The sequence below is a fragment of the Choloepus didactylus genome, chromosome 5 (genome assembly GCF_015220235.1).
Source record: "Choloepus didactylus isolate mChoDid1 chromosome 5, mChoDid1.pri, whole genome shotgun sequence".
Lineage (NCBI taxonomy): Eukaryota > Metazoa > Chordata > Mammalia > Pilosa > Megalonychidae > Choloepus > Choloepus didactylus.
The window spans coordinates 51,447,267-51,471,175 of record NC_051311.1 but is presented as its reverse complement, the minus strand read 5'-3'; the positions used below and the strand labels follow the sequence as shown (position 1 = coordinate 51,471,175).

Below are 23,909 nucleotides of genomic sequence, written 5' to 3'. Positions count from 1 at the left end.
GGGATAATGCATTTTTGAAAATGTGTTTCTTTTTCAATATTATGTGTCTTTCTCTCCCCACCCCCAGAGAATGGATCTTGGAGAATGTCTGAAAGTCCATGACCTGGCTTTAAGAGCGGATTATGAAATTGCGTCCAAAGAACAAGATTTTTTCTTTGAGCTTGATGTACGTAATTTGCTTAATGTATTATATTTTTAACTTTTGAAGTAAAATTTTTGAATATGGTTTACTCTCTCTTATTAGGATAAAACTGTTAGCAAATTATCCTCTTCGTGGCTATGTGAAGGTTACTACTAACTGAAATAAGATATGTACTTTCTTTACTAACATTTTTTGAAATAAGAGATGTGACTTTTAAGAATATGTTGTAAAGTCATGTAATTCATATATTCTTTTGAAAATTAAGCATATACTCCCTGATAAGACAGTAATGATTAGGAAACTATCCATATTAGCAAATGTATGCAACTAATTTCTAGTGTATAAAGGGCCTTTTTTTAATAATTACTGAATTTTTATACTTATGTTTGTATCTAAAAATAGAGGGTATTAAGGACAGTGTTACCTTTTACATAAAACTAATAGAAGAAATAGAAAACGCTTTTTAGATATCTGAATATACTTTAGGCCCCAAATCTGACTTTGTATTGTTGCTTTTTACACAAGAATTGTTGGTATTAAAATTGGGAAATGTTGACATTTACATATAACATACTGATGAGCGTAAGTTTTATGATACTTTTCATCAGTGAGGAGATGGTAGATATTTTCATTTGGTTTGGTGAATAAAACAGTAAATAAGCCCTGTACTTCCAAGAATTTCTTTTCTGAATTTCTAAGAATTTCTTCAAATGGAAGTGAAAGCCACCTAATATGTTGCCTAAATTTCTTTGCAAAGTTGATAGATGCACTATAAGTTTAGTTTTAATTCTCATTTGTCTTATGAGTGAGATAGAATATATTTCATACAGTAAGATCTGCATATTTCCTTTTTGTTACACTGTCAGTTTGCAGCTTTTTTTTGTTTTTGTTTTTTGGTTAGTGGCAAATTGTGGATGTTGGTGTTTTTCTAACTCTACATGTTATGAAAATTAGTCCTTTCACTCACACATTCATTGCAAATATTTTTTTCTCTTTTTTTTAATTTTGGTGGTTTTTGGCTTTGCAGAATATTTTAATGTTTTTTGTCTAATTCATTAGTCTTTTAAAAATTGATTGGATTAAATCAAAAGGACTTCCCTGTTCTGAGGTGATAAGAGTTCTCTCCCATAGTTTCTTCTGGCATTTTCATGCTTTATTTATACACTTGATCCACCTTTGTAATTGAGGTATGAGTATAGCTTATTTTCCCAGATAGCTGTCTAGTTGGCCAAACATTGAGTAGTCCATGTTTTCCCTTACTGCTGAGATGCCACCTTTGTCTTAGCATAAAGAAATGTTAATAGATTTCTGTTGTAATTTATAAAAATAAATTTCAAATTAAAAGAATTAAATAATGATCTCTTAGTCGTCATAGATAAAAGCTTTTAAATGATCCTTATTGCTTTTACTTTTTTGGAGATTCTTAGATCGACCGACCATTTTTAGAATTCAACATGTGTTGAGTAAATCTACTTTTTAATTGAACATTTGTATTTTGGATTAGCTGTAGTTGCCTATGGTAAGATTTGAAAGCCTGTATTGCTTAACTTGGGAACAAATTTTACAAATTTACTTTTAAATTAACTATTATTTAATTATAGATATATTAATATATACTTGATAAATGTCTTATGTAAATATTGAAACAAATATTTACAGTGTACACACTGCTAAAATTCTTGATGGTTTATTCTTTTGGAAAAATGAGCACATTTTCCTGATTGCAATAATTAGCACAGAAAGCCCAGAAAAACTCAAATTATTAAAAATAATCCAAATATTCAGAAATAATTTTGAACATTTTGGGTGTGACCTTCCATTTTTTTCTTTGGCTTCTTTATTATACAAAATTCAGATATTGCATATAACATTTTATAACTGACTTTTTATTTATAAATTAACCACGAATATTTCCCTATATCATTAAGTTGTCTGGCAAAAACTTTAAATGACTACAAATCAAAAATCTTAATGTTGAATGAACACTTAGGGTATTTCCAACTTTTCTACTACTATTCTACTATTCTATTCTACTTTTCACTTTGAATGTTAATCCCTCCATTTATCTCTGATTACTTTAAGATAAATTTCTAGAAGCAGAATTACTAATTTAGAGGACATTTTTAGGCTTTTGATTTATTCCAGTTACCACATTGCCCTTTTATAAAGCAATTTGTGATCCCTTCAACAGGGGATGAAAGTGACAGTTGCCTATCCCCTTGCCTTTCCTGGCAATTACTATTTATGTTTACTCTTTGCCAGTTTGATAGATGATAAATAACATTTTGGATTCAGAATTAAACCTGCATTTTTGTTATTTTTTTATTTATATGGTAGCATTTTTTTTTTCCTTTTATTTATTTATTTTTTTTTTAATCATCATTTTATTGAGATATATTCACATACCACGCAGTCATACAAAACAAATTGTACTTTCGATTGTTTACAGTACCATTACATAGTTGTACATTCATCACCTAAATCAATCCCTGACACCTTCATTAGCACACACACAAAAATAACAAGAATAATAATTAGAGTGAAAAAGAGCAATTGAAGTAAAAAAGAACACTAGGTACCTTTGTCTGTTTGTTTGCTTCCCCTACTTTTCTACACATCCATCCATAAACTAGACAAAGTGGAGTTTGGTCCTTATGGCATTCCCAATCCCACTGTCACCCCTCATAAGCTACATTTTTATACAACTGTCTTCGAGATTCATGGGTTCTGGGTTGTAGTTTAATAGTTTCAGGTATCCACCACCAGCTACCCCAATTCTTTAGAACCTAAAAAAGGTTGTCTAAAGTGTGCGTAAGAGTGCCCACCAGAGTGATCTCTCGGCTCGTTTTGGAATCTCTCTGCCACTGAAGCTTATTTCATTTCCTTTCACATCCCCCTTTTGGTCAAGAAGATGTTCTCCATCCCACGATGCCGGGTCTACATTCCTCCCCGGGAGTCATATTCCACGTTGCCAGGGAGATTCACTTCCCTGGGTGTCTGATCCCACGTAGGGGGGAGGGCAGTGATTTCACCTTTCAAGTTGGCTTAGCCAGAGAGAGAGGGCCACATCTGAGCAACAAAGAGGCATTCAGGAGGAGACTCTTAGGCACAAATACAGGGAGGCCTAGCCTCTCCTTTGCAGCAGCCGTCTTCCCAAGGGTAAAACTTATGGTAGAGGGCTCAACCCATCAAACCACCAGTTATATGGTAGCATTTTAAGAAACAAAAAGTATAATTCATGAGTAAAAATATTTCTGAACAAAGTTGTTTTTCTGACAGTAATTGTCTTTTTTTATAGTTTTATTGAGATATATTCATATACCCTGTAGTCATCCACAGTGTACGATCAATTATTCACAGTACCATCATGTAGTCGTGCATTCATCACAAAGTAATTGTCTTCTAATTAAACTTCTTAGGCCATGGATCATCTGCAGTCATTTATTGCAGATTGTGATCGAAGAACAGAAGTGGCTAAGAAAAGATTAGCAGAAACTCAAGAAGAGATCAGTGCAGAAGTGGCAGCAAAGGTAAGAATTTCATTCATTTAGTGTAATTTTGACACAATACTTTTTTGTTTAACTTTTTATTTTGAAATAATTATAGATTCACAAAGGTTACAGACATGTATAGGGAAGTCCTGTGTACCCTTCATTTAGTCCTTCTAACATTAACATCTCACACTACTATAGTACATCATCAAAGCCAAGAAATTGACATTGGTTCAATCCTTACGGCTTACTCAGATTTCACTAGTTATACAGGCACTCGTTTTTATGTATAGCTCTGTGCAGTTTCATCACTTGTAATTTGCATAACCACCACTGTAATTAATACACCTAACTGTACCATCATTACAAAAACCCCTTATGTATTGATAGCCATTCCCACCTCTTCTCCCACTCCTAATCCTTGGCAACCACTAATCTTTTCCCCATCTCAATAATTATGTTATTTCAGGAAAGTTACAGAAATGGAATTATGCGGTATGTTTCGTTTTGAGGTACACTTTTTTCACTCACTATAATTTCCTTGAGATTGATCCAAGTTGTTTGTATCAATAGTTCGTTCCTTTTTATTTCTGAGGAGTATTCCATGGGATGGATAGATAGAGTTTCTTTAACCTTTCATTCACTGAAGGGCATTTGGGTTGTTTCTGTCTTTTAGCTAACATGAATAATGTTGCTATAAATACTCAGTAGCAGTTTTTGTGTGGATATAAGTTTTTATTTCTCTAAGATAAATGCCCAAGAATGTAATTGCTCGATCATATGGCAAGTTCATTTTTAGCTTTGAAAGCAATTGCCAGACTATTTTCTAGAGCAGCTGTATGATTTTACATTCTCACTAGCAATACATAAGTGATTTCAATTTCTCCATATTCGTTAAAGCATTTGGTGTTGCCACTATTTTTCATTTTATCTGTTCTAATAGGTGTGCAGTGATATATCCTGTGGTTTCAGTCTGCATTTCCTTAATGACTAATCATGTTGAACATCTTTTCACCTGCTTATTTGCTATCTGGATATCCTCTTCAGTGAAATGTCTATATATGTCTTTTGCCCATTTTCTAACGGGGATTGTTCTTTTTTTTGAATATTGAGGGTTTTTGTTTGTTTTAAGTTCAATTTTATTGAGATATATTTACATTCTGTACAATCATCCATGCTGTACAAAACAGTGTATAATCTGTTGTTCACAGTACCATTATATAGTTGTATATTCATCACCACAGTCAATTTTTTAAAAAATTTTTGAACATTTTCATTACAACACACACAAAAATAAGAATAATAAAGTAAAAAAGAACACCCAAAACATCCCATGCCCCACTCTCTCCCTATTATTCATTTACTTTTTGCCCTCATTTTTCTATTCATCTGTCAACACACTGTATAAAGGGAGTGGGAATCTCAAAGTTTTCACAGTCACACCGTTTAAGCTATATAGTTATACAGTCATCTTCAAGAATAAAGGCTACTGGGTTGCAGTTCAACAGTTTCAGGTATTTCCTTCTAGCTATTCCAATACACTAAAAACTAAAAAGGGATATCTATATAATGCATGAGAATAACCTCCTCTTGATTCTATTTGAGATCTCTCACCACTGAAACTTTTGGTCCAAGAAGGCTTTCTCAATCCCATGATGTGAGGGCCAAGCTCATCCCCAGGAGTCATATCCCGTGTTGCCAAGGAGATTTACATCCCTGAGAGTCATGTCCCACATAGGGAGGGAGGCAGTGAGTTTACCTGCAGAGTTGGCTTAGAGAGAGAGGCCAACATCTGAGCAATGAAAGAGGTTCTTTGGGGGTGACTTGGGTACAATTTTAAACGGTCTTAGTCCCTCCTTTGCAGTAACAAGCTTCATAAAGCAAGCTGCAAGATCAAGGACTCGGCTTTCTAAATTGGTAGTCTCCAGTGCTTGTGAGAGTATCATTAATTCCCCAGGTGGGGAAATTTAAGATTCCCACATTTTACCCCAGTCCCTCAGGGAGGCTTTGTAAATACATCTTTATTGTCTGCCCACATTACTCTGGGATGTATTGGTACTTCACACTAACCTGTGTAAACCAACCAGATTTCACTCCCTATTCAACGTTCCATGTAATTATGTTGTTTGAATAAATTGACCATACAAGTTAAATTGTATAGTGCATTACGAACAGCATAGATTTTGCACCTATAAAATCTCTTCCTTTGGTCTCACACAGAACTTGAAGCTTTAAAACCCAGTCAATATCATCCTTTACCCTTTAGTCTGATTTACCTTAGTCCTAACCAAGTCCGTTTCATTCATATCTCTAATTGAAGTCTGATCTCGTTCTTGAGACTCTTTAGCATTTGCTGTATGGGGTAATGCTGACATTCATAGCTGCCGGACTCTGGCTCTGATTCTCAGGTGTCACCCAGATACCCAAAGTTCCAGGAACTGACCAGATTATACACAAAGAGCTCGGCATCTCAGAATTTAGAAACAACCATTAAATGTTTAGTTTTCAGTATCCTTTATATGTTCTCCTGGACTCACTAGTTTTTAAAAATGTTTTATTGTGAACTTATCCATGAAAGTAGAGAGAAAAGTACAATGAATCCCAGTGGATTCATCACTGACTTTTCAAAAGCTGTCGTTTCATTATTTTAAAGCAAATTCTAGAAGTTACATCATTTCACTTGTAAAACATAACAACATTAGTACATTGATAAAGTTAACAGTAATTCTTTAATATTATCTAATATCCAAAATATGTTCATTTCCCCCTATACAGAATTGATTTGTTCTAACAAGAATCCAAACAGTCAGTTATATATTGCATTTAATTGATTTGATGGCTGGCTACTGTATAACATAGTTCTATACTATTCACTGTAGTCTGTCTGCAACATTTTATGTAAATCCAGAATGGGAGATAAAGAAGTTACTAAGAATTCAGATGATAGCATTAATGTTTTTTTTTTTTTTGAATAAACTAATCGATGTTTATTCAATACTGAATGATAAGAGTCATCCAGGCAGCATCTTTTGAATGCTCATTTCCCAGCCAAATCCCTAGAGATTATGATTCAAGACATCTTCATTGGGTGCCAGGAATCTGCCAGCACCCAGGAAATGCTAAAATGCATGGTCTGAAAACTACACCGTGAAAAATTCTGCTTCAAGAATTTGTTCTGGTCACCTTCCCTGAGTAGTTGCCAGCCAAGATGATGATCTTGCCACTTCTGAAAAAATAGTGGCTCTTAGTTTGCGCTATTCATAGAGCATGGTGTTCTGATTGTCTTTAACAGAAACAAGCCTTCTATGTAAGCGGAGGAACTGTGCTTAATTACAACAATGGTTAGATGAATGAAAATCTATGAGCATAAACGTGAATGCAGAATTTAGAACTTTGGGTAAGCAGGCAAGGCCCCAGGAATGGAAGGGATGTAGTTTTCCAACCATAATATACATACATAAGCCTATGGAAGAATTCAAGGCTTTCCTGACACAAATTCAAAAATTCCTGACTGGATTAGTTTCGTAGGGTGGCTGCAACAAGAGATCAGCAACTGGATGGCGTAAGAAAGAAGAAACTTATGGTCTGGAGAAATTTATTTTTGCTGAGGGTTGGAAGTCTGAAATCCAGGTGTTGGCAGGGTCAGGCTCCCTCGGAGCCCTGTAGAGAAGTCTCTTTCCTTGCTTCTTCCAGCCTCTGGTGGTTTGCTGCCCATGCCCACCATTCCTTGGCTTGCAGCTACAGCACTTCAGGCTCTGCCTGAGGTCACATGACCATCTTCTCCCATGTGTTTCCGTGTCTCTTCTCTTCTTTGAAGGACACCAGTCATGTTGTATTAAGGGCCCACCCTACTCCAGTATGACCATCTTAACTAATTCCACCTGCATTGACCCTGTTTCCAAATAAGGTCCTATTCTGAGGTCCTTGGGGTTGGGACTGCAGCATATCTTTTTAGGGGACATGCTTGAACCCATAATGTTACTGATGTTTTTGATGAACAAAGCCCAGTTGCTTTTCCAGAATGCCTTCAATTTGAGTTTGTCTAATGTTTATTTATGAATAGATTTTTGAATTGCTATTTTTTTTCAAAGTTTACTGTAAGTATAGGTATCACTTAGCTTGAGGTACCAAAGGGAAAATGCATGGCTGAAAAGTGGGGGAAAGCTTTCAAGATGAATTTCTAATTTGATATAAGATGAATGATTTTGGTGATGAATAAGTGTTCTTTAGGGTAGGAGTCTTTCTCCATTCTACCTGTACTCTAAACTCAGAGCAGAGTTGGACACAAGGCTAAAATTTATCTTTTTGTTTTTTAACTTTTCATCCCCTCCCCCTTTTTTTTTCTCATGCTTGCTAGGAGAAACCAAGTCATGTCTCCTATAGGATGTCCACAATTTGCTAATAGCTTTTTCCTAATGTCCTTCAAAGTGGAATTTCCCTCAGCAGAGTAATTGATAGACGGGTGCCACAGCTATCCAATCCTGGGCCAAATTCCACAACAATTACTTAAACAGATACTTGTAAGCATTTAGAGGCTCTGCTTAAAAGTCAGCATAGGTTCACTGACTTCACATTTGCAGAAATCTTGTTTCCTATTTTCGATGCAAGACTGGCAGTCCACAGAAGTTGTTGTCATTTTATATCTGGATTTCAGGAAAGTGGTTGACAAAAAGCTTCCCATTTGCCCATTACGATGGCATCCAAACATCTCTCAAGCCCCTCTCCCATGCCAAGAATTTTACAGTCACCATCTAGATTCCTTCCATGTTCCTGCAAATCAGAGTTCTGGAATCAGGAAGATTTCCATCAGATCTCAGCTTCTTTGCTGTGAGAACTCAAATGCATTAATTAACTGCTCTAAGTCTCAGCTTCCTTATAACGGAAAGCCTTGTAGATTTGCTGAAATTCAGTCCATCTCTGAGAAGGTTTCGGCTTCGTTTCCTCACCAGCACTGCCCCACAGCTCCACAGACGCCTCCGGGACAGCTGGCGCCTCTGGCTGGACACCCCACCTGTCCACAGCGGGGCTCCGCGCGCCTCGGCCTCTCCCCTTGGGCGGCGGCTCCCACCCTGGATGCCGCGGCCTCCCGATGCCTCCTGGCAACTGCCGCCTGCGCCACGCATCACCTGCTCGGGGTTTCCCCGGCTGCCGCCAGCACGTTCCTTGCCCGAAGGAGTCCCCTTCCGAGCCATCTTGCTGTGATCCGGGAGAGTGCCCAGGGGCACAGGCGCAGGCATGGCCCCACGGGGATGCACCACGGCTTACAGTGACGTTGCCGCACTCCCACGTCCCTCTCCCATGCTGACCTGGGGGTGGACACGAGGGTCGGTGCTGGACTCTCCCGGGACAGGCTGCCCGGATGCCCCACAGCAGTGGGCACACTAAGCCCTCGCGCCAGTCAACGAGCAGGTGTCTGCGAGGGCTGGGCGAGGCGACATCACATGGAGGTCCCGTGGTGCCCGGGAGCAGCTGGGCCACACGAGGCCACGAGATCAGGGCGAGGTGTGGGCGTGGAGGCCGGCCGCGGCCCGCGCGCAGCCATTAGGTTCCGGCCGGGAAAGTTCTGCCGCCGCCTCGGGCCGAGGGCCAGCATTAATGTTAAAGTATGGTGCACTGATAAGTATGTGCAAAGGGAAATGGATTCCACTGTTCGAGAAAAGTGTTATTTTAGCTAGCCTTTTCTGAAAAGTTCTCTGAAGATGGGGGCCATGAAGATGGACATTTTGAAGTATGGGATGTAATGTTTCATGGTTGAAAGATCCATAGGTGCTTGGTAGAGAAAGAAGTTGTACTGACTGTATCCATCCATATAAAAATGCTGTGTAACAAACCTCAAAACTCAGTGGCTTAAAACAGTATTTATTTAGACTGAGTCTGCAGGTCAGTGATTTAGGCTGAACTTGACTGGGCAGTTACTGCTGTTGCACCACTCACATGTCTTGCAGTCAGTTGGAGGCTGCTGAGCCATGCAAAACGCCAGCTTGGCTGTGGTCTCATGTTGGTAGCAGAGGTACAAAAGCATCATGCCCATTCATACAAGCACTGTTTAAGTCTTTCCTTGGGTCATGTTTGCTACCATCCCATAGCCAAAGCAAGTTACATGGTCAAGTTCAGAGTCAGAGCAGGATAGCATACAGTTACATGGCAAAGGGCATGAATACAGGGAAGGTGGAAGAGTTTGGGACATTAATGCAGTCTTTCAACGACAGATGTCTAAAAAGTATCATTGCTCTGGTAAAGAGGTAGGATAGTGATAATAGAGTTGAGAATCTTTGAGGAAGATATATCTTAGATAGAAGGATATTTGAAAAGTAAAGTTTACTGGCCCAGTAGTTTATTGGGACTGGATATCCTTACCAAATTTGAACCTTCTTTACTGAGATAATTGGCCATACAGACTGAATAAATACCTTAAAACAGTAGAAATGAGCTAGGCATCCAGGATAATGGTAATAATGAAGAGGAGTAGTATCAAATCCTAAGGCAAGAATTAATCCCAGTGGGAAGACATGGACTAAGGGAGAGGGGATGCTATGCTAATTTCCTGAAAATCATCAGTGTTCTGACTTTCATTTTTCACAACAACCTCGTGGGAAAAGTATTATATTATCCCTACTTCTCAAATTAAATGGATTCAGGTAAGTAACTTGACCAAAGTTACAGAACTAGTAATCTGTTTAGCACTGATTTAAAACCAGATCTGTTGGACTGCAAGGCCGTGTCATTGCTTTAAAGATTATCCACCAATTCACTCTTTTAACTCATATTTATTGAGCTTATGCTATTTGTTGGGCTTTGGAGATACAGAGATGGCTAATGTAGATAGTCCTTAAAGTAGCATGATACATATGCAAATAATTGTCATAAAACATACAGAGGTGGCACAAAGGATGACGATCTCTACTTATGTGTTAAAGTGGGGATAGGATGTGATTGTTCAAGAGTGCTTCACAGAGAAGACTTGAACTGGATCTTGTTGAATGAGTAGACATTTATTAGGCAGGCAGAAGAGGCAAGAGATGGCAGGAGGAAAGAAGAATATGTAAAGTCACAGAGGCAAAAAACGGCAGAGTAAGTTTGGGAAACTAAATATAACTACAGATTATGTTGTGAGCTGGGGAAACAGCAGAAGAGGAAAGATACAGAGAACCAGATCATGGAAAAAAAGTATATTTTACACTTGGAATACACTGCCTAAGGAGAGGCTGGAAAGTAACAATTATATTGGGATCAGTAGTATACAGTATCTGATTTCACTGAGATGAAGTCAGGCCTGACTCAGAACATCAGTTCATTTAGGATATGTTCAGAAAGAATTATTTATTCTCATATTGCTTAGAAAACGTAAGTCTTTCCTGAGCATTTCTGAAATACTTTGAACTTTGATACCCATTCTGTTTTTATTCATGATCTTCTTTTGTGTTTCTCTGTAGGCAGAACGTGTTCATGAGCTAAATGAAGAAATTGGTAAATTATTAGCCAAAGTGGAGCAACTAGGAGCTGAAGGGAATGTGGAAGAATCCCAGAAAGTAATGGATGAAGTAGAGAAAGCAAGGGCAAAGAAAAGAGAAGCAGAGGTAAACACATTTTGAATGGTAATATATAAGTCTTAGTATCTGTACTTCTTGAAAATATATTTAACTCTCAAGGTTATTGAAAAGTTATTAAAGGGGTTTTAAAACAATTGAAAAATATTTAAATGGTCTTTGTCAAATTGAGTTGTGTTCTAAAATTAGTTGTTTTTTTTGAAATTTGGAGCCATTGGTCTGTTGAAATGTATACCTGGTAAATGATATTAACTAAACAGTCATTTACACATACATAAACATACACAGAGCATATACGTGGTCATTATGATACGTTACTTCCCACTGTACCCTCATGCAGCTATGACATTCTCCCTTCCCTTCCAACCTCAGTACAATTTGCTAGCACGTTGGGGACCTCCTCTCATTGTTCTTCCACAACAAAGGTTAAAATCTGATCTGCTGTGAGCAAAGTCGTATTTTGTTTGGCCTATCTGATGTTTTTTAGAAAACTGAATGCCTTTGGAGGAGTTTGTTTTCTCCTCTTTGCCTTAGTCTCCTATGTTCCTGTGTCGTACCTGGCCTGCTTTATGGTAACCTACATGAGGCTCCTGAAATTATCTCAGCTTGTGATTCTGTTATGCATTTTTTCCTCTCAACCCTGGTATCCCCTTCCTTTTCTATTATTGTATTTTTTAACCTCTCACCAATGTATTTTGGCTGTTAAAAGGGCAAGGGTCTGTTGTGGCAGGGTCAAATCAAGGAGGGAAAGCACTGCCACTCAAACTACTTTGAAGTGTATTTTAGTTTCCTAGGCTGCTAAAGCAAATGCCTTGCAGTGGGCTGGCTTAGACAGTGGGGATTTATTAGCTTATGGTTTCAAGAGTAAAAAGAAAATCCAAATCAAGACATCAAGGTGATGCTTTTTCCCCAAAGACTTGTGTTCTGGGGCTGGCTGCTGATGATCCTTGGTCTGTGGCTCCTCTGTCACATGGCAGTACACATAGTGACCTCTCCTGGCCTCTGTTCTCTTCAGAGTTCTGTTGAAATTCAGCTTCTTGCTTCCATGGCTTTCTCTGAATTTCTTTCTGCTTATAAATGACTCTGGTAATAGGATTAAGACCCATCCTGATTGGGCTAGGCCTTGAGGTAACCTCATCAAAAGGTCCTACTTATAATGGGCTTACACCCACAGGAATGGATTGGATTTAAGAAATGTTTTCTGGGGTACGTACAGATTCAAACCATCACATCTTCCCCTCTGGACCCCCAAAAAGACATGTTCTTTCTGTACCTAAAATACATTCATTCCATCACAATAGCCTTAAGTCATTTCAGAAACAATGCTTAGTACAGTGTCATCAAAATCGGTTATGTCTGTAATCTGTCCTGGGACACAATTCCGCTCCATCTGTAGACCTGTGAAACTTAAAAGAACAAGTTATCTGCTTCTGATATACAATGGAGGGAAGGGCATAGGATAAACACTCCTATTCCCATAGTGAGAAATTGGAAGGAAAACAAGGATCCAGATCCCAGACAATTCCAAAATCCAGCAGAGCAAACTCCATTAAAATTCAAGATCTGAGAATCAGCTGTGGAACAGTGTTTTGTCTTCCAGGCTTGATAGAGTGGTAGCCCCACTCCTTCCAAGTGCTTGAGCAGTGGCCATGCTCTCCCTGAACACTGGGTTGAAGATTCTACCCTCTCCCAGCATCAGGATGGTGGCCAGAAGTTTCACAGTCCCCAGGACGCAGGCTCCACTGGGGACTTCTCTGAGCACTGGAGTCAAAGCATTCTTCTTGAACAATTGGGTGGAAACTCCACTGTCTCTGAGTACTGGGACAGATTCACCCTCTCCACACATGTGGGTGGACCTGCTCTCTTAGTCTAAGAAGATGTCTTTGGTCCAGGCCTTAGCTTCCATGGTTCTGCGCTTGAAATGATTTTTCCTTTGATTTGTCCCTTCTCTGTCCCATTTAGTCCAGGCTGGCAGTGGTGCTCCATTCACAAAAATTACACACCAAAAAGGGTTGGCTTTACATGTAATTCACAGGGGTCCAAACCATCTGTTCTAGTTTGCTAATGCTGCCGGAATGCAAAACACCAGAGATGGATTGGCTTTTATAAAAGGGGTTTATTTGGTTACACAGTTACAGTCTTAAGGCCATGAAGTATTCAAGGTAATGCATCAACAATCGGGTACCTTCACTGGAGGATGGCCATTGGTGTCCGGAAAACCTCTTTTAGCTGGGAAGGCATGTGGCTGGCGTCTGCTCCAGAGTTCTGGTTTCAAAATGGCTTTTTCCCAGGACGTTCCTCTCTAGGCTTCAGCTTCTCTCCAAAATGTCACTCTCAGTTCCTCTTGGGGCATTTGTCCTCTCTTAGCTTCTCTGGAGCAAAAGTTGGCTTTCAAAGGCCATCTCCAAAATGTCTCTGTAAACTGAAGCTCCTCTCAGTTCCAGTGCATTCTTCAAAATGTCCCTCTTGTCTGTAGCTCCTCTTCAAGATGTCGCTTTCAGCTGCAGCTGCACTGAGTTCCTTCTGTTTGTCAGCCCATTTATATGGCTGCACTGATCAAGGCCCACCCTGAATGGGTGTGGCCACACCTCCATGGAAATGATCTCATCAGGGTTATCACCCACCGGTGGGTGGGGCACATTCCATGTTACAATCTAATTAACACTGATAGGTCTGCCCACATAAAAGATACTGGCGTTTGGGGGACATAATACATTCAGACCGGCACACCATCAGACAAAAGAACTTACCACAGATCCTTCCTAGATATCTCCATTTCCAATTTTGACTTCTGTGGAAATGGCTGACTGGTTTCATATTCAGTTAAACCCTCACATGGATCATTATTCTCTGGGAACTTCCTTTCTGGAAACTTGAGCTTTTCATCTGTTTGTACCCAGGTGTTCAGTTCTCAGCTTGTCTTTTTCCTCTCACATTTTACTATATGCTGCAAGGAGAAACTTGGCTGCAGTTTCTTCACTTAGCTTGGAAATCTTGTCAGCTAAATAGCCAAGTTCATCACTTTCAATTTCTGCCTTCCATCCAACATCAGAACTCAATTTTGCCAAGTTCTCTGCCACTTTAAAACAAAGATCACCTTTTTCCAGTTTCGAATAATACATTCATCTTTCCCTTCTAAGGCCTCATCAGAAGTTCCTTTAGCATCCATGTTTCTACCAACAGTCTTTTCAAAGCAAACTATGCTTTTTCTGTCAAGTACCCGACAATTCTTCCAGCCTCTACCCATTATCCAATTCCAAAGCTGTTTCTACATTTTTTGGTATTTGCAATAGCAGCACCCCACTCTCCTGGTACCAAAATCTATATTAGTTGGGGTTCTCTAGGGAAACATAACCAACAAGATATATATACAGGATATATATATTACTTAAATATTTGGGATTTTTTTAAATAGAAATTGTCTCATGCAATTGTGGGGATGGCAAGTCTAAATTCTTTAGGGCAGATTGCAATCTGGGAACTCTGTTGAAGGTTTTCAATGAATTCCCCAGAAGCTGGCTGGCTGAGGAAGAGATGAAAATTCTCCCTTCTGATGGCTGAAATCCTCACAATTCCTTTAAGGCCTTCAACTGATTGGATGAGACTTCTTTTTATTGTTGAAGGCAGCCTCCTCAGTTAATTGTAGATGTAGTCAGCCATAGATACATTCAACTTATTGAAGAATTAAAGCCTAAAAATGTCCTCACAGTAACAATCAGGCCAGTGCTTGCTTGACCAAACAACTGGACACCATCACCTGGCCAAGCTGACACATGAACTTAACCATCAGGGTGTCTCCTCTTTTTCCTTCCTCTATGTTGTGGTACCAGCTTCTGTTTTTCAGACTTGTAGGGAAAAGCAAAGTAGATGGAAGCCATTTTGGTACCTCTTTGATCGTCCCACTTTTACTGTCCCTTAATATTAGTGTTGATCTTTAGCAAAGGAAGGGAGAAGGGGCAGAAAAACACTATGCTTTCTGTTCCTCACAGTTATCAATATAATGCCAGTGTTATGATGAGGACCCTGAGACATATTATATTCCATAGAGTATTCTCTTCTTTTGAAAGAAAAGATTGACTTGGTACATGTGAGATATTTTTCACAGAAAGAAAAAAGTTGAAGGAAAACATAGTGCATGTTATTCCCAGCCATTCTTAATAACTTACTCATCTAAGGACTTTGTCTTAGATTTTGGTATCAAGATAATGCTAGTTCATATAATAAGTTGGTAAGTCTTTTTGCCTCTCTTTTCTGAAAAAAAAAAATTTTTTTTTAAAATAGGATTGGTATTATTTCTTCCTTAAATGTTTGATAGAATTCACCAGTGGGGCATCTAGAACTGCAGTTTTCTTTATGGGAAAGTTGTTTAGTTAAGAATTAAGTCACTTTAATAGTCATAGGGTTTTTTTTTAAATTTCATTTTGAGTCACTTTTAGAAATTTGTTTTTCACAAAATCTCTAGGTTGTAAGTTGTTGAATTTATTGGCATAAAGTTGTTCATAGTGTTTGATTATCCTTTTTTAAAAAGTAGTTTTATTCACTCACCATACAATCCATCCAGTGTGTACAATCATTGGCTCTCAGTATAATCACAGAGTTGTGCTTTCATCACCACAGTCGATTTTAGAATATTTTCATTACTCCGAAAAGGAAAGCACCATACCCCTTTGTTTTGGTTTGCTAAAGCTGTTGAAATGCAGTGTATCAGAGATGGATTGGCTTTTACAATGGGGGTTTATTAGTTCACAAATTTACAGTTGTAAGGCCATGAAAATGTCCCAGTTAAGACATAAACAGGATGATACCTTCTCTGAAGAAAGGCCAATCGCATCTGGGGTTCCTCTGTCTCATGGGAAGGCACATGGCCGAAGTCTGCTGGTCTTCTCCCAGGTTTAGCTTCTGGTTTCTGGGGGCTTTCTCCAAAATGTTTCTGGGCTTCTGTCTTATCTTCTTTCTTAGCTTTTCCTGGGGGCAAACTCTGGATTACATATCTTAGCTGCTTCTCTCAGCTATCTTCAAAATGTCTCTGCTTTTTATCATCTCATAGAGGACTCCAGCAAGGCTATTAAGACCCACCTTGAGTGGGCAGGGTCACACCTGCACAGATGCAATCTGATCAAAAGGTTCCACCCACAATAGGTCTGTCCCCACAAGAGTGGATTAAAAGAACATAGTCTTTTTTGGGATACATAACATTCAAACCAGCACATCCTTATACCCCACTACTGTTGACACTTGGCATTTGTGTGGTATGTTTGTTACAGTTGATGGAAGAATATTCTATTACTGTTAGCTATAATCCATAGTTTGCATTAGATGTATTTTTTCCCATTTACCACATTATTAACAGCCCATAATAGTGACATGTATTTGTTCTAGTTTGTGGAAGACTATTCTTATATTTATACTATTCTTATATTTATACTATTCACTGTGTTATAAAGTACCATGTTTCATCCTCTAGCTTCCCTGCTAGTGACATACATGACCTTAAACTTCCCCTTTTAGCATATTCCCATAATTCAGTGCTGTTAGTTACACTCATCATATACTGTCATCACCTCTGTCTATTTCCATACATTTACATTTAGCCTAATTAAAAATTCTGCACAAATTACGCATCAGCTCCCAGTTCTCTCCTCTCATTCTATCTCTTGGTAACCTATACTCTGGATCTTAACTGGAATTTGCTCATTAAAATTAGTTCATATAAGGATTTGTCCTTTTGTATCTGGTTTATTTCACTCAACATAATGTCCTCAGGTTTCATTCATGTTGTCATTTACATCAGGACTTCATTCCTTCATACAGCTGAATAATATTCCATCATATGTATATATCACATTTTGTTTATCCATTCATCCATTAATGAAAACTTGAGTTGTTTCCATCCTTTCACAATTGTGAATAATGCCGCTATGAGCATCGTTGTGCAAATGTCTGTTCACGTCCCTGCTTTCAGTTCTGAGTATATACCTAGTAGCAGGATCACCGGATCATATGGCAGTTCTATACTTAGCTTCCTGAGGAAAAGCCAAACTGTCTTCCACAGTGGCTGTACCATTCTACATTCCCACCAGCAGTGAATAAGTGTTCCTGTTTCTCCATATCCTCTCCAACACTTGTAGTTTTCTCTTTGTTTAATAATGGCTATTCTAGTACGTGTAAAATGATAGCTCGTTTGTGTGTGTGTTTTTTAAAGCAGTTTTATTGAGGTAAATTCACATACCGTACAGTCTATCTAAAGTGTACAACCAGTGTCTTCTAGTAAATTCACAGAATTCTGCATTTATCACCACAGTCAATTCTAGAACATTTTTTCCTAGAGTACAGAGGGTTCAAATGATACATAGTCCCATGTTTCACCCTCTGGCTTTCCTTCTAGTCATATAGATGACGCTAAACTTAACCATTTCAACCACAGTTGCACCCACATGTCATGACTGTTAATTACGTTCATTATAATGTGCCACCATCACGTCTATCCTTTTCCAAACATTTACAATCAGCCTTATTACATAATCTGCACAAATTAAGCATCAGCTCCCCTTTCTCTGCCCTCATTCTCTCTTCTGGTGACCTGTGTTGTTGATATTAACACCATGAGTTTGCTAGTTATATTTAGCTCATATTAGTGAGGTCATACAATATTTGTCCTTTTGTATCTGACTTAATATCACTCAACATATATCCTCAAGGTTCATCCATGTAGTCACATGCTTCTTGACTTCATTTCTTCTTACAGCTGCATAATTTTCCATCATGTGTATATACTACATTTTGTTTAGCCATTCATCGGTTGATGGACACTTGTGGTTGTTTCCTTCTTTTGGCAATTGTGAATAATGCTGCTGTGAACGTCAGTGTGCAAATGAGATTGCTCATTTCTAGCGTATACAAACTCTACTGATTTTTGCATGTTGGTCTTCTATCTGGCCAGTTTGCTGAACTCATTCATTAGTTCTAGCTAGCATTGTTGTAGATTTTTTGAGATTTTGTCAATATAGGATCATGTCATCTGCAAATAGTGGAAGTTTTATTTTTTCTTTTCCAATTAGGATGCCTTTTCTTTTTCTTGCCTGATTGCTCTAGCACAATGTTGAATAGCAGTGGTGACATTGGGCATCCTTGCTTTGTTCCCAATCTTAGACGCAAAGGTTTCAGTCTTTAACCATTGAGTATGATGTTAGCTATGGGTTTTTCATAAATGCCCTTTATCATGTTGAAGAAGTTTCCTTCTATTCCTATCTTTTGCAGTGTTTTTATCGGGAAAGGATGCTGGATTTTGTCAGATGCCTTTTCTGCATCAATTGAGATGATCATCTGTTTTTTTCCATTTAATTTGTTAATGTGGTATATTACATTAACTGATTTTCTTGTTTTGAACCATGCTTTCACACCTGGAATAAAACTCACTTCATCATGGTGTATAAGTTTATTAATGTGCTGTTGGATTTGATTTGCTAGTATTTTCTTGAGGATTTTGTGCATCTATATCGTTAGAGAAATTGGTCTGTAATTTTCTTTTGGCATAGTATCTTTATCTGGCTTTGGTATTAGGTAATGTTGGCTTCGTAGAATCAATGAGGTAGTGTTCCCTCCTCTTCTGTTTTTTGGAAGAGTTTGAGCAGGATTGGTATTCATACTTCTTGTGAAGCCGTATGTATGGTCCTTGTCTTTCCTTTGTTGGGAGGTTTTTGATGACAGATTCAATGTGTTTACTTGTGATTGGTTTGTTGAGGTCTTCTGTTTCTTCTACAGTGTGTCTCTAGGAAATTGTCCATTTCAGCTAAGTTGTCTAATTTGTTGGCACACAGTTAATAGTATCCTGTTAAGATCTTTTTTTATTTGTGTGGGGTCAGTAGTAGTGTCTTCCCTCTCATCTCTTTTGTTTTTGTTTTTATTTGAATAATAAGCATCCTTTCTTCTGTTGGTGCCATTACAAAAACTGATTACATTAGCAAAAACAACAAGAAAAATTTATTTTCTTGAGTTGAAATCAGAGGCAGTTAACTACTCAAAATATTGTAAAATGGTGTATGTCAGTTTTAAAATGTTAATTTTTACATTGTCTTTACCACTTTTAATCTTATGAACAATTTTTTGTAGGTGTTGAGGACTACAGATTTCCCTTTCAGCACTGCCTTTGCTGCATCCCATAAATTTTGATATGTTGTGTTCTCATTTTCATTTGTCTCTAGATATTTATTGATTTATCTTGCAATTTTCTTTGACCCACTGATTAAGAATGTGTTGTTCAACCTCCATATATTTATGAATTTTCCACTTCTTTGCTTTCTAAGGCCATTACCTTCTTTAGGTACCTGAGATGAAAACTGTATCAGGGGAGATTCTCATTGTTAGGTAATAGAGTTGAGGCAAGGGCTCCCCAGCAGCTGAGTGCCTCTCTCTTCCTCTTGTGCTCTTGCTGAGACTGGTGGCCCAGGGGACTCTCACTCTTTGGAATTCATGTGGCCCATAAGATCCACTACCCTGTTGCTGTAGCCAAATACCAGGAAATGAGTGGAAGAATGGGTGTCACTATTAAAGTTGCAGGAGACAACCTGGTCCTCACTGCTGTCAGAGATGCCCATTAAGGGGCCCACTGATGCCTGCTTCACCACTTTTTTGATGTCATTTTATTTGGCCATTTTCTCCAAATGACAGGTCAGATCCATGACAGACACATTGGGGATGGGGACACGGAAGGCCATGCCAGTGATGTTCCCATTTAGCTCAGATATGTCCTTGCCCACTGCTTTGGCAGCACCAGTAGATGTAGCATTGATGTTCTAAGAAGCTCCATGGCTGTCAAACCAGTTTTCTGGAGGGGCCATACAGAGTCTTTTGAGTGGTAGTGATGGTGTGGACTGTTGCTATGAATCCCTCCAAAATGCCAAAGTTGTCATGAATGACTTTGGCCAGGAGGGCTAGGCACTTTGTGGCGCAGGAAGCATTCGTGACAATCTTGAGGATATTGCATACTACTCATGATTCATGAGTCACGAGTCATGCCCATCACAAACATGGGGACATACGAAGAAGGGGCAAAAATGATGCCTCTTGGCTCCACCCTTCAAATGAGCCCAACCTTCTCCAAGGTAACGAAGATTACCAGTGGGCTCCACAACATATTCAACACCAGCATCACTCTACACTCTATTTGATGTTGGTGAGATCTCCTGGAGAATGGAGATGGGCTTCCCGTGGAGGACAAGCTTCCCATTTTCAGCCTTGATGATGTCTGTGAACTTGCCATTGTGGAATCGTAATGAACATGTAGAGACCATGCAGTTGAAGTCAGTGAAGGACTCTTTGATAGCAATAGCGACATTTTGCTGGACTGAAAAGCAGCCCTGGTTACCAGGCACCCAATACAGCTAAATTCATTTACCCTCACTTTTATTTACCATTGTATCTCAGGAATGTGGCTGGCACTGCACAAGCAGATGGAAACGGAGAGGAGCAAGGAGCCCTCATTGTGGTTTTAATTTGCATTTCCTTAATGGCTAATGTCACGGGTCTTTCCGTGTGCTTATTGGCCATTTGTATGTCTTCTTTGGAGAAATTTATGTTCAAATATTTTGACCATTTTAAAAATTGAATTGTCTTTGTTCTTGAGTTGTAGAATTTCTTTATATATTTTACGTATTAAACCTTGAGCAAAAATGTGGTTTCCACATATTTTCTCCTTTCTGTAGGGTGTCTTTTTACTTATCCTTTGATGCACAGGTTTTAATTTTGATGAAGTTTTTTGTTACTCGTGCTTTTGATGTAAAGTCTCAGAAACCGTTGCCTAAAATAAGGTCCTGAACATGTTTCCCTGTTTTTTCTTCTAGGAGTTTTATATATCTGGCTCTTATATTGAGCTCTTTGATCATTTTGAGTTGGTTTCTTTATATGGTGTGAAGTAGGGGTCCACCTTCATTCTTTTCCATGTGGATAGCCAATTTCCCCAGCAACATTTCTTGATGAGACTATTCTTTCTCCACTGAGTAGACTTGACACCCTTGTCAAACATAAACTGGCCATAGATGTGAAGGTTTATTTCTGAACATTCATTTTGATTCCATTGCTGTGTCTGTGTGTATAGCTGTCCTTTTGCCAGTACCAGGCTGTTTTGATTACTGTAGCTTTGTAATAAGTTTTAAAATCAGGAAGTGTCATTCCAGGTTAAAGCTGTAAACTGTAAACCCTAGATAAGTCACTAGAGAAAAAACAGAGGTGTACTAATTATAGGAAAAAAAAGGAATCCTAAAAATAATTCAGTCCAAAAAATAGGCGGGAGAAAAAGAGATGGGACAGATAGAAAACAAATAGCAGTTTTCTAGATTTAAATTCAGTTTATCAGTAATCATGTTAGATGTAAATTATCTACATGTTCCAGTTAAAAGGCAGATTCAAAAAAATAAGAGAGCAAAATTTAACTGCATGCCTGTCTATAAGAAGAGTAATAGGTTGGTACAAGGTATACCATGTAGTCATTCATGTCAACCCAGAAATAAAAACACTAAGAATTTAAAATGCAAAGTACTTTATTTCTCCCCTAGACTTTCAGGTATGGTCAGTGAGCATTGTTAACTTTTTTTCCATTTATTTGCAGTTTTCATGAGTCTTTATATATGTGTACTTAAAGATTTACTAATATTACACACTAGCTTAATATCTGTAGCTTGTCATGTATCATCATGGGATATTAACTTAGGGATTCTTACTTTGGACTGTGCATTAAAAAATTTATTTGGTCATTACCGATTGTATTCACCTGCCGATAATGGTGTATCTATCTTATAATGGCTTAACCAAAAAAGAGTTTTGCTTTCTCATTTAATAAATAATCATGAATAAGGAGCCCTGGGCTGGTTCATCAGCTCTATGGTGCCATCTAGGATACAGGTTACTTCTAGCTTTACATTAATCCATCCTTACTGTGTGATTTCGTCTTTATACTTATCAATTCATAGTACTAATACTGCTGCTCAGCCTTAAGCCTTACCTCTCTGCAAAGATAGGAAGAACAGGAAGAATAAAAAGCAAAAATTTAGTTGACTCATTGTTTTGATTTGCTAAAGCTGCTGGAATTCAGTATACTAGAAATGGGTTGGCTTTTACAATGGGGTTTTATTAGTTTATAAATTTACAGTTCTAAGGCCATGCACATGTCCCAGTTAAGTCATCAACAGGATGATACCTTCTCTGAAGAAAGGCCTCTAGCATCTGGGGTTCCTTTGTCACATGGGAAGGCACATGGCCAGGGTCTGCTGGTCCTTCTCTCCCAGGTTTCGTTGCTTTCAGGTTCTGGTTCTTTCAGCATCTGTGGGTCCTTAGTCTCCTTTAATTTGGGACTATTCCTCAGTCTGTGTTTGTCTGACATGACCTTGACGGCTTTGAAAAGTATTATATGCTAGTTATCTTGAGAATGTCATTGAGTTTTGATTTGTTTGATATTTCCTCTCAGATTTTTGGCAGGAATGCCACAGAAGTGATGTTGTGTCTTATCAGGAGGCACATAATATTGGTTTATCCCATATCTGGTAATGTTGCCTATTTTTCCACTGTGAAGTTTAATAAGTATATTGGTATCAACTCTTTGAGGCTATGGAAATAGTCTGTTTCTCATCAAACTTTGTCCCACAAGTTATATTGGTGACTTTTGTCTGAGTCTGTTGACTCCCTTTTAAAGAACTTTCTAGTAAATTATATCCAAAAACAAAATATGAAAATATAAAGAAAACAAATTAAAAAAGAAAGAAAAGTTAAATGAAAAAAAAGGAGAAATAACAATTATATCCCATAATTTCCACTTGCTCTTAGCTGAAGCTACCAGGAGCTTGGAAATGTACTGTTTTAACTGGGCATGTTGTTGCTTTAAAAATCAGGAATCTGATAGTAAGGAAAAAGGGGACAGTAGGCATAACCATGCATTTTTATTGTTGTATTAATGAAGTTAACATAAATAAAATGGTTGAGTACTCAGTAAAGCACTTACCTATCTCTTGTCTTATTTGTGTACAGAAGAAAGGCATTCTTTCTCTGCGAGCATGGGTGATTTTTTATTCCATTATCCTTCACGGATATATAATATGGGGGGCTACTGCACCTCATTTTTAACAAAACTTACAAGAAACTGAACACTTTATAGCCCTGAGAAAAACTTTTCAGAAAGTTATGTTCTGTGTCACAGAATTGTTATGGTACTTTGTCAGCAAAAGATATTTGAGGCTATGATCTTTCCCTTCTAGTGTAACGGTCCCAAGGATAGACAGTGGGAGTGAAGGGATATTGTAATTTTTATGACAAATATAGTCATGCTTTTGTATATTCATTAGAAAACAATTTTGCTATAAACATAGTGTATTTTGCTTAATTGTGTGGTTTTTGATGAGGTTTATGTGATCAATATTTTTCTCACTTTTCACTTGTCTAGGAAGTCTATCGGAATTCTATGCCAGCTTCCAGTTTCCAACAGCAGAAACTTCGAGTCTGTGAAGTGTGCTCTGCCTATTTAGGTCTTCATGATAATGATAGGCGACTGGCTGATCATTTTGGGGGTAAACTGCACCTGGGATTTATTGAAATAAGAGAGAAACTTGAAGAACTAAAGGTACATTGGTAAATTTCTAGTCCTTGCTTTATCCTATTTAATCACTTGTTCTTTCAATCTTTATTAATTTTGTTTTTGTACAGTATTCTTGACTTACTCAGTTATATTTAGTATCTTTTAACTCT

General features: G+C 38.1%; 1 protein-coding gene across 10 annotated transcripts in view; it reads left to right on the top strand.

The window, feature by feature from the left end:
* LOC119534028 (putative RNA-binding protein Luc7-like 2) overlaps positions 1–23,909 on the top strand; it is a 73,548-nt gene that overhangs the window by 34,495 nt on the left and 15,144 nt on the right. For all 10 annotated transcript variants that reach the window (XM_037836049.1, XM_037836056.1, XM_037836051.1 and 7 more), the window contains 4 exons: positions 68–166; positions 3,562–3,672; positions 11,067–11,210; positions 23,608–23,784. In XM_037836049.1, the coding sequence (XP_037691977.1) occupies positions 68–166; positions 3,562–3,672; positions 11,067–11,210; positions 23,608–23,784 (531 nt within the window). The remainder of the gene's footprint in view (positions 1–67; positions 167–3,561; positions 3,673–11,066; positions 11,211–23,607; positions 23,785–23,909) is intronic.